This window comes from Camelina sativa, chromosome 17 (genome assembly GCF_000633955.1).
Source record: "Camelina sativa cultivar DH55 chromosome 17, Cs, whole genome shotgun sequence".
Classification (NCBI taxonomy): domain Eukaryota; kingdom Viridiplantae; phylum Streptophyta; class Magnoliopsida; order Brassicales; family Brassicaceae; genus Camelina; species Camelina sativa.
Window position 1 is genome coordinate 7440471 of NC_025701.1, and position 10052 is coordinate 7450522.

At 39.7% G+C, this 10052-nt stretch overlaps 4 protein-coding genes and 1 long non-coding RNA gene across 7 annotated transcripts in view; 3 read left to right on the forward strand and 2 right to left on the reverse strand.

Moving 5' to 3' along the window:
- Positions 1-2202, forward strand: part of LOC104755933 (wall-associated receptor kinase-like 4) — a 3552-nt gene extending 1350 nt beyond the window's left edge. The window contains exons 2-4 of one of the 2 annotated variants that reach the window (XM_010478420.2): positions 165-546; positions 625-747; positions 834-2202. In XM_010478420.2, coding sequence (XP_010476722.1) covers positions 165-546; positions 625-747; positions 834-2050 — 1722 coding nt within the window. In that variant the 3' untranslated portion in view covers positions 2051-2202. The remainder of the gene's footprint in view (positions 1-164; positions 547-624; positions 748-833) is intronic. The other variant, XM_010478418.2, reaches the window with a different exon arrangement.
- Positions 1980-2834, reverse strand: LOC104755932. Its single transcript, XR_762259.1, has 2 exons — positions 2757-2834; positions 1980-2080 (listed from the first exon to the last, which is right to left on the reverse strand). It is a non-coding gene; the product is annotated as an uncharacterized LOC104755932 (long non-coding RNA).
- LOC104755930 (wall-associated receptor kinase-like 5) lies at positions 2270-5281 on the forward strand. Of its 2 annotated transcripts, XM_010478416.2 has the most exons (4): positions 2270-3684; positions 3776-3898; positions 3984-4624; positions 4692-4867. In XM_010478416.2, the coding sequence occupies exons 1-4, from the start codon at positions 2739-2741 to the stop codon at positions 4779-4781; spliced, it is 1800 nt and encodes a 599-aa protein (XP_010476718.1). In that variant the 5' UTR covers positions 2270-2738; the 3' UTR covers positions 4782-4867. The 2 variants fall into 2 exon arrangements, with proteins under 2 accessions (XP_010476718.1, XP_010476717.1); XM_010478415.2 differs by having other exon boundaries at positions 2272-3684; positions 3984-5281.
- Positions 5494-5969, reverse strand: LOC104755929. The gene has a single exon (XM_010478414.2). The coding sequence runs from the start codon at positions 5950-5952 to the stop codon at positions 5674-5676; it is 279 nt and encodes a 92-aa protein (XP_010476716.1). The 5' UTR covers positions 5953-5969; the 3' UTR covers positions 5494-5673.
- On the forward strand, positions 7311-9776 carry LOC104755935 (serine incorporator 3). Its single transcript, XM_010478422.2, has 7 exons — positions 7311-7434; positions 7786-8017; positions 8104-8343; positions 8429-8540; positions 8629-8803; positions 8888-9128; positions 9319-9776. The coding sequence occupies exons 2-7, from the start codon at positions 7834-7836 to the stop codon at positions 9603-9605; spliced, it is 1239 nt and encodes a 412-aa protein (XP_010476724.1). The 5' UTR covers positions 7311-7434; positions 7786-7833; the 3' UTR covers positions 9606-9776.

Here is a 10052-nt window from a genome sequence, read left to right on the forward strand (position 1 = left end):
TCACTGACAAGAACCTCCTCATGGCTGTTGGTTGCAACGTTAAGGCCGTTATGACGGATGTCAAATCGCAGATCATCGGTTGCGAGTCAAGCTGTAACAAGGGAAATAGTAGCAGCAGCCAAAGAACAAGAAACGAAGCCTGCAATGGTAATAAATGTTGTCAGACGAGGATACCTGAAGGGGAGCTACAAGTAATTGGAGTCAATATAGAGATCCCTGAAGATAGAAACACAACAGAAGGAGGATGCAAAGTTGCTTTTTTGACAAGCAAGAAGTATTCGAGTTTGAATGTTACAGAGCCAGAAAAGTTTCATGGTGACGGATACGCTGTGGTCGAGCTTGGATGGTACTTTGATTCTTCGGATCCTCGTGTTTTAAGCCCCATAGGTTGTAAAAATGTATCAGATACATCACAAGATGCCGGGTACGGTGTCGAGACGATTTGTGTTTGCTCGTACGGCTACTTCTCTGGATTTAGCTATAGGAACTGCTATTGTAACTCGATGGGTTACACAGGGAATCCATTCCTTCCAGGTGGATGTGTAGGTAAGAGATACTATACGTTTATCTTTCTGCAACCATAGATCAAGTCTACTATTGTTAATTATGAATTGAATTTTGTAGATATTGATGAATGTAAACTAGAACAAGGACGCAAAAGGTGTAAAGACCAAACTTGTGTGAATAGGCCCGGTTGGTTTGAGTGTGAGCCAAAGAAACCAGGACAGGTCAAACCAGTGATTCAAGGTAAAAGTCAATTTGTGTTTATCCTGAGCGTTGTGTTGAACATATTGTCGTTCTGTTCTGTACACGTTATTCTTTTGTTGGTGCAGGTGTTCTTATAGGTTCAGCACTGTTGATTTTTGCCTTTGGAATTTTCGGGTTGTACAAGTTCATTAAGCAGAGGAGGAGGATAATTAGGAAGAGAGAGTTCTTTAGACGTAATGGAGGTATGTTGTTAAAACAACAGTTAGCTAGAAAAGAAGGCAATGTAGAGATGTCAAAGATATTTAGCTCGAATGAGTTGGAGAAAGCTACTGATAACTTTAACAAGAATAGGGTTCTTGGGCAAGGAGGTCAAGGTACTGTTTACAAAGGTATGCTCGTTGATGGTAGAATCGTTGCAGTGAAAAGATCGAAAGCCATGGATGAAGACAAGGTAGAAGAATTTATCAATGAAGTTGTTGTCCTAGCGCAAATAAACCACAGAAACATTGTTAAACTCTTGGGATGTTGTCTTGAGACAGAAGTTCCAGTCCTGGTTTACGAGTTTGTTCCGAACGGAGACTTATGCAAGCGTCTTCGAAATGAATCTGATGACTACACAATGACATGGGAAGTGCGCCTTCATATTGCAATAGAGATCGCAGGAGCACTTTCGTACCTACACTCAGCTGCATCATTTCCAATATACCATAGAGATATCAAGACTACTAATATACTACTGGATGAGAAATATCAGGCTAAGGTGTCTGATTTCGGAACTTCTAGATCCGTAACCATAGATCAAACTCACTTGACAACTCAAGTTGCAGGTACTTTTGGGTACGTGGATCCGGAATACTTTCAATCAAGCAAGTTTACGGATAAGAGTGATGTGTACAGCTTTGGAGTTGTCCTCGTGGAGCTCATTACCGGGGAAAAGCCGTCCTCCCGTGTCCAGTCTGAACAAAACAGGGGTTTTGCAGCTCAATTTGTTGCAGCGCTGAAAGAGAACAGAGTTCTTGACATAGTTGATGATCGGATCAAAGATGAATGCAACCTGGACCAAGTGATGGCAGTGGCAAAACTCGCTAAAAGATGTTTAAACCGTAAAGGGAAGAAAAGACCAAATATGAGAGAAGTTTCGCTTGAGCTGGAGAGGATTCGTTCATCACCTTATGATTCAGAGATTCGTAATGAGGACGATGATGACGAGGAGGATCAAGTCATGGAACTTAACTTTGACGATACTTGGGATGTTGGTATGACGACTGCTCCAGCCTCTATGTTTAATAATGGATCCTCCACATCTGATGTTGAGCCTCTGGTTCCTCCACGTACGTGGTGATGGTCAACTAATAACAATGCATGTGTACCCCTTCATTTGATGTAAAACATTGTTATCTTTCAAGTTTCAATTATGAATTCTAGCTTTTCACCATGTAACAATACACACAATTTGCATCATGAAACCAATAATAAATAATGTTTTAGTCTGTACATATATTTATATGTGTTTCCATCAGTTTCTCATAGGAGATACCTTGGAACCTTCTTTCTCACGCTATCACCAGTTGCCCAGATTTGTTCATTGGTTAAGTCTTAAAAGTTAAAAACCAAAGCTGACCACGTCATCTATCCGTTAACCATGTCATTGCCACTACATGGATTACATTTGATTTGACTGGTCATAGATTCGTTGACTTTTAAGTTAACGTAATTTTTGGTCAACTCTGTTTTGTATCCCTGATTCATGAACGAACATGCCAGCATTGTGACGATGGTCAAATGAGTATAATATGGTTGCCTGGTTGGTCTATTTTGATATGGCCATTAGAACAAAGATTGGATTTTTATAATCCCTCAGGCATATTGACATTGACCAAAGTTTTTAGTAGTGTTTTTTATGGGGATGCTTTGTAACTTGCTTCTCTTGACCTTTAACATCAGATCAGGCAGGTCTTTATAACTTCTTTTTTTTTTTTTTGTTCATAGAAAAGCTGATTGAGATTGATCAGAAATAAAAAGAAAGAAATATGAAGACAAAAAATTACCGTTTTTTATGGATTGCAGTGTGTGTCTTAACTTTGTTCATGAATGGCTCATCAGCAGCAACACCAACACCTCCAAACAGTAATAATGCTTCGGCTTCTTGTAATAGAAGCTGTGGAGGAATCTCGATTCCGTTCCCATTCGGAATCGGCGGGAAGGATTGTTATCTCAACGGCTGGTACGAGGTTATCTGCAACAGTACAACCACTTCTGAGTCTAACACAACTACTGTTCCGTTCCTCTCTATGATCAACCGGGAAGTAGTGAACATCTCTCTTCCAGATTATAAACCACACGGTGTGGTTCACATCAAAGGTCCTGTGACTTCGTTGGGTTTTTCAAGTAATACTACTAGCCAAGGACCCAAAAAGTCGCTACCGGATTTGAACTTCACAGGCAGGGGAAGCCCATATTTTCTGACAGACGAGAATCGCCTTTTCGCGGTTGGTTGCAGTACAAAGGCGTTGGTGACGGATACTGAATCAGAGATCTTGGGTTGTGAATCGAGCTGTGAAGGCACCAAGAGTATTCAACAAGTATCAACCTCAACATGTGACGGTTACAAATGTTGCCAGGCAAGGATACCGGTGGAGCGTCCGCAAGTGCTAGGTGTCAATATAGATGCCACAGGAGGAGAAGGGTGCAAGGTTGCTTTCTTGTCTAGCAAGAGGTACTCGCCATCAAATGTTACCGAACCAGAACAGTTCCATGCTGATGCCTACGCCGTGGTAGAGCTAGGTTGGTACTTCGATACTTCGAATCCACGCTTTAGAAGCCCCTTCGGTTGCACAAATTTAACATATCACAGATCTTACTCATCCGGTGATAGTTGCCTTTGTGAGTATGGTTACTTTTCCAAGATGAGTTATAGAAACTGCTATTGCTCCCTTGGCTTCACAGGGAATCCATACCTTCGAGGGGGTTGCATAGGTAAGTGTTTGTTTCTTCTTCTTTCTTTCGGCCTTACTATTTTGTTCAGAATAAATCAGACCATTGATACTAATAATTTATATATATGCAGACCAAGATGATTGCAAAGAACCCAATGTCTGTGAAGAAGGCACTTGTGTTAACATGCCGGGAGGCTACAGATGCGAGCCCAAGCCCGAGATAATCAAGCCGGCCAGATCCCTCGTGCTACAAGGTGAGTTCCAATGGCAACCTTGCACTATCATACTACAAGGCAGAGCATGAAGTAGTATAGTTTATGTTTCTCTTCGTTGTTGCAGGGGTTCTTATAGGTCTATTGGGACTATTGTTTTTAGTTGTTGGGATACTCGGATTGGTCATACTTATAAGAAAGCGAAGGAGGGTCATCAGTAGCAGGAAGTTCTTCAGACGTAATGGAGGCTTGTTGTTAAAACAACAACTAACTACTACAAATGACGGTAATGTAGAGATGTCGAGGATATTTAGCTCAGAAGAGTTGAAGAAAGCCACCGATAACTTTAGCGTGAAGAGGGTGCTTGGGAAAGGCAGTCAAGGAACTGTGTATAAGGGCATGCTGGTTGATGGCAAGATCATTGCGGTTAAAAGATCCAAAGTTGTCGATGAAGATATGCTGGAAAACTTCATCAATGAGATCATCCTTCTTTCACAGATTAACCACAGGAATATTGTGAAACTCTTGGGATGTTGCCTGGAAACAGAGGTTCCAATCTTGGTTTATGAATACGTTCCCAACGGTGATATGTTCAAGCGCCTTCATGATGAATCCGAGGATTATGCGATGACTTGGGAAGCGCGTCTTCGCATAGCCATAGAGATCGCGGGAGCTCTTTCATACATGCACTCAGCTGCATCCTTTCCAATATACCACAGAGATATCAAGACTACCAATATCCTATTGGATGAAAAATACGGAGCTAAGGTTTCTGATTTCGGAACTTCAAGATCAGTAACCATTGATCAAACTCATCTGACAACACTGGTTGCAGGAACGTTTGGGTACATGGATCCAGAGTACTTCCTATCAAGCCAATATACTGACAAGAGTGATGTTTACAGTTTCGGGGTTGTCCTGGTAGAGCTCATAACCGGAGAAAAACCGTTATCCCGAATCCGTGCTGAGGAAGGAAGGGGGTTGGCAACTCATTTTCTCGAGGCCATGAAAGAAAACAGAGTGATTGACATCATTGATATTCGGATCAAAGATGAAAGCAACCTTAACCAACTGACGGCAGTGGCAAAACTTGCTCGAAAATGTCTTAGCCGGAAAGGAAGTAAAAGACCAAACATGAGAGAGGCTTCAAGTGAGCTGGAGAGGATCCGTTCATCACCTGAAGATTTAGAAGCCCATTTCGAAAACAATGATGAAGAGGACCAACCCGTCGAGATCAACAGAGAATGATTTTCGGAGGTGTGTTGCAAGACTGTTCCAACCCTTATGTTCAGTGAATCCCTAAAGTTTAGACGAACATGGTGACAAGATAAGAAAAAGATCACTCATCAATATTTATCCACGAAGTGTATATTTAAATGTCAAAGTTTATATATATGTACTTTCAAAATGAATATAATCGCTGAAAAGAAACCAAACTTACTTGTCTAGTAGCAATTACTAAGTTGTCAACGATATGTCAGCAAATGTTGACTTCTAGCAATGTTGCTTCGGCCAGCAATCTCAGAGTCTAAACCTGTTTGGTTACAAATCATATCCCGCTGCAATCATTATCATCATTCCCCTGGTAAGCATTCCCAAAGATACATAAATGCATGGTGTTACAATAACTAAAGAGGTTTGATCGACTCAAAATGGTTTAGCTTTCAATTATGAATATCTGTTTTTCTTCACCAATATAATGATACTCACAAATAGCAATACAGAATCAAGAAAAGAAAAAGGATTAAAGAATGTTACTTATTACAAGAATAATAAATGGGGTTGGTATCATCAGCTATCACCAATAAATAAACACTCTAGAAGAATTTAAGTTTGCCTTTGGAGATAGCTTGAACATGTTGCAATTGACAGATTGCCTTGTCTTTACCGGTCAAGCCATAGCAGGAAGAGTGCCTAGCGCCTAAAGTGACGGCAAAGTAGAGATAAATAGTGCAGAGGAATGCCAAAAGAGCCAATGCAGTCAAGAGATATCGATGCCTCTGAACAACGGTGGAACAGCTACCCAAATCTTCCCACTGCTTCTTTAGACATTGTTGTCTCCTTAATGGTGAAGATACAAGCCCATCAAGAACCATGGCTTTAATCAATCAACCTGCAACATTTGACACACAGTCGTTTACACAAATACCAAAACAGCTGAAATGTAAATGTTGGGATTTATGTTTCCATCAAATAAACCATTTACACAGCTACCAAAGATATAATAAGAATCTGGAGATCATTTTAATTGTCAATGAGAAAGCAGCAATTTCGATCGAGGTATAGTCTTTATTTATGATTGGCATTATCATTTACAGGACGAGCTTTTGAATCTTAAGCGGAACGTCAATTTCAATTTCAACTTCAATCAATCATCAAACACCAATCACAATTGACAACAACAACAACAACACAATGGATTAGGAGAGATTTGACGAAATGGACTATAAACGATCAATCGAGAGATGAGAGAAATCAAAAGATTGAGGGAAACAGATCCGAAGCAGGTGTAAAATAAAGGATTTAGATAACGAACCGGTGGATATAGAAACAGGTGAGAAGAGAGAGAGAGAGAGATCTGGAGAAGATAAAAAGCTGAATCCAGCTCCGAGGAAATCAACTCCGCCGGTATGGAATTTTCTAGAGGATGATTCTCCGGCAGCGTTGTTGCGAGAAGAGGGGGGGGGGAGAGAGATCTCCGCCGTTGATTGATGATGGGGGCTCTCGAGCTGGGCCGATTTGCCGGATACGCCGTAAAGCGGCTTATTGTCCGTTACATAAAACGGGAATTTAGGGATTTTTATATGCAGATCCCAAAACCAAATAAAAAGGAAAAGAAGAGAGAAAAAGAAGGAAATAAAATAAAAATGTCAAAATGATATATGATGCGTTGTTAGCTTCCTTCCACTCCTTTGTGTGTGTTATTAATTAAATTAAGATAAGATAATGGGACATGTTCTTCTGGATAGCTCTCTATTTAACCTAGCTAGGATCTCTTCTGACTCTTGCAGCATCCAGAGGTTGTTTTACAAACAAACACGTATTATACGTAATACATATCAATATATCATATACAGATTTGTTAAAACGTACGTACACAAGATGAATGAAACTCATCACTATCTAGTATCTCTCATCAATCCAAATCGGTTCACATGTGACTATGTGAGTTAGTTAACAAAAGTCTTTTGTATAAGTTGCCGTCTATCGAGTGTGGTAAAAAGGAACTCCGTTTTATTAGCATATAAGCATCCAAGACCAGTCCAAAAGTATGTAGTATTTACGCGGTTCAATCATAGGTTGTAGTGTTGTTGTACTAGTATGAAACTATGAATACAATATGTTTGTATTACAAGCTTTTGAATACAGAAGGAATATTGGGCCATTAGTGGGCTTAGCATGAAGGATATATATTAGATGATTTATATATAGTATAATTAATTACCCACCAAATTCCACTTTAGTTTGGTCAAAAAGTCCGATATCTGGAGCGAGAAAACACCGAGTTTGTTTATTTTGTTTGTTCTACTTTTCGAGGAGAAGGATAGCTCAAAGGGTTTTTTGATCGATCCCTCAAGGTATTTTGATTCTCTCTTTCTCAAGTCGATTTGGGTTTCTTTATTTCTTTCCTTCTCTAGAGGTAAAATCCGATCAGACTAAAACTAACTTCTTCGGTTAAATTTTAGATCGAAAACTCTGGTCTGGTTCCATCTCTAATTTGGGGGAAAATATCAGCTTGATTTTGAACCCAGTTCCAATTTCATAATATCGATTCCGAATCATTCTCTTTATTTCTGAGCTCAATTGATTATTTTTTCTATTCGATTTTGGAATTGACAAAAAAACGAAGCTTTTGTTTCCGTCTCCAACCGAAATTAGGGTTTTTGTTGATGATAAGTGTTTTGCGTTTTTTCTTTGATACTAAGCAGCTGAACATTGAATACAACTTTTGATCTTGAGAGGAGAAAGAAAGAAAGATGTTTGCAGCTTCTTGTCTCGCATCGTGCTGTGCTGCTTGTGCTTGCGATGCTTGCCGTACTGTCGTTTCTGGGATCAGCAGACGTTCCGCAAGGATTGCTTACTGTGGTCTCTTTGCTCTTTCCTTAATCGTTTCATGGATTCTCCGTGAGGTTGCTGCTCCTCTCATGGAGAAGCTCCCTTGTAAGTTGCTTTATTCGTCATTAATAATACTTCTAATGGTGAGAATATGTTAGCTTATGGAACTAATTTTTGACGACATTGTGCAGGGATTAATCATTTTCACAAGACGCCTGATCGTGAATGGTTTGAGACTGATGCTGTGTTGCGTGTCAGCTTAGGGAATTTCTTATTTTTCGCTATTCTGTCCGTTATGATGATCGGTGTTAAAACTCAGAAAGACCCTCGTGATGGTATCCACCATGGTGGTTGGATGATGAAAATTATCTCTTGGTGCATTTTGGTCATCTTGATGTTCTTCCTTCCTAATGAAATCATCAGTTTCTATGGTATGTTTTATTTTGTCATTGTCAACCAAGTGATGAGTGAATGGATTAGTGTTGAACTAATGAGAATCAATTTGACATCTTGCAGAATCCATGTCAAAGTTTGGTGCTGGATTTTTCCTTCTTGTTCAAGTTGTGCTTCTTTTGGATTTCGTTCATGGATGGAATGACACATGGGTTGGCTATGACGAGCAGTTCTGGTTAGTAAACATATTTGCAATCAAAATCTTATGTGACTTTATTATCCCACTGAAAATCTAAGTACTTGACTTTATTATATATATATAGGTATGCTGCGTTACTCGTTGTTTCTCTTGTATGTTACTTGGCTACATTCGTCTTCTCTGGGCTTCTCTTCCACTGGTTTACTCCGTCTGGACATGATTGTGGACTCAACACCTTCTTCATTCTCATGACTCTGATATTTGTATTCGTCTTTGCTGTTGTAGTTTTGCATCCCGCTGTAAGTTTTGACTCTATTTCTCTTATATCTTATTTGACTCTCAAATTTCAGGCTCACTGAAGGCTACTTAACCTTTTTTGGCAGGTCGGTGGAAGTATTTTACCAGCGTCGGTTATCTCTCTCTATTGCATGTACCTCTGTTACAGCGGACTTGCAAGTGAACCCCGCGACTACGAGTGCAATGGTCTCCACAAACACTCCAAAGCTGTTTCAACAGGCACAATGACCATTGGGTTACTCACAACTGTTCTCTCTGTTGTATATTCCGCTGTCCGTGCTGGTTCTTCAACTACTCTTCTCTCTCCTCCTGATTCTCCCCCCGCAGGTATGTTTTGGAAAGCAAAAAAAACCCTTCTCTCGCTTCCTTGTTTTTTGCATGATAAGGGTTTATTTGATTGAAAGCTTGAATCAAAACTAAACTGAAACTTGTATTTCAAATCCAAATTTTGAAACCTTTTTGTGTGAGTCCTTAAGAGCTAAGTATGATAAGGTTACCTCTCGTTGAAAATTTTCAGAGAAGCCTCTGCTTCCGTTAGACGGGAAAGCAGATGAGAAGGAAGAGAAAGAGTGTAAGAAACCAGTGTCATACTCATACGCATTCTTCCACATCATCTTCTCTCTCGCTAGCATGTACTCTGCAATGCTGTTAACCGGCTGGTCAACTTCAGTGGGTGAGAGTGGTAAGCTGGTAGATGTCGGGTGGCCTTCTGTGTGGGTCCGTGTAGTGACGAGCTGGGCGACTGCTGGTCTCTTCATCTGGTCACTTGTTGCTCCGATTCTCTTCCCTGACCGTGAGTTCTGAGCTTATTGCATCATCTACTGGAGGTTCTGAATAACTACATTTCATGAATCTTGAATTTGTAAAAAAATATTCTCTCTTTCGACTATAATAGAGAGTCTCGTGTGCTTTAAAACCACGCATTGCCTTTCTTGGCTCATCTGTAATATAAATATATAAATAATTGTGAAAATAGACCAGATTGACACAAAAATGGAAAAATATTGCTAGATTGACATCCTCCTATAGAGAAAAACTAGATTGACACAATGTTATGTTTAAATTACCAAAAAGCCAACAAAAATTGAAATTGGAAATAAAAAATATAGAATTAAATACTAAATACCCTAAAACTAATAATACTGAAACATAACCAAAAAAAAACGACATTCAGTTTCTTGACTTTCTCCTTCGTTACAACCAAGAACAAAAGAGAACCTTTGGTACCGCCGGCGAAGAAGTAAAATTTTT

What these genes read in the sequence shown, in the direction of transcription:
- LOC104755935 (XM_010478422.2), top strand. Translation starts at nt 7,834, where the DNA reads ATGTTTGCAGCTTCTTGTCTCGCATCGTGCTGTGCTGCTTGTGCTTGC. An exon ending in GGCTATGACGAGCAGTTCTG is followed by an intron (nt 8,541 to 8,628) that starts GTTAGTAAACAT and finishes ATATATATATAG; the next exon opens with GTATGCTGCGTTACTCGTTG. An exon ending in TTGTAGTTTTGCATCCCGCT is followed by an intron (nt 8,804 to 8,887) that starts GTAAGTTTTGAC and finishes CTTTTTTGGCAG; the next exon opens with GTCGGTGGAAGTATTTTACC.
- LOC104755930 (XM_010478415.2), top strand. Translation starts at nt 2,739, where the DNA reads ATGAAGACAAAAAATTACCGTTTTTTATGGATTGCAGTGTGTGTCTTA. An exon ending in CCTTCGAGGGGGTTGCATAG is followed by an intron (nt 3,685 to 3,775) that starts GTAAGTGTTTGT and finishes ATATATATGCAG; the next exon opens with ACCAAGATGATTGCAAAGAA. An exon ending in CAGATCCCTCGTGCTACAAG is followed by an intron (nt 3,899 to 3,983) that starts GTGAGTTCCAAT and finishes TCGTTGTTGCAG; the next exon opens with GGGTTCTTATAGGTCTATTG.
- LOC104755929 (XM_010478414.2), bottom strand. Translation starts at nt 5,952, where the DNA reads ATGGTTCTTGATGGGCTTGTATCTTCACCATTAAGGAGACAACAATGT.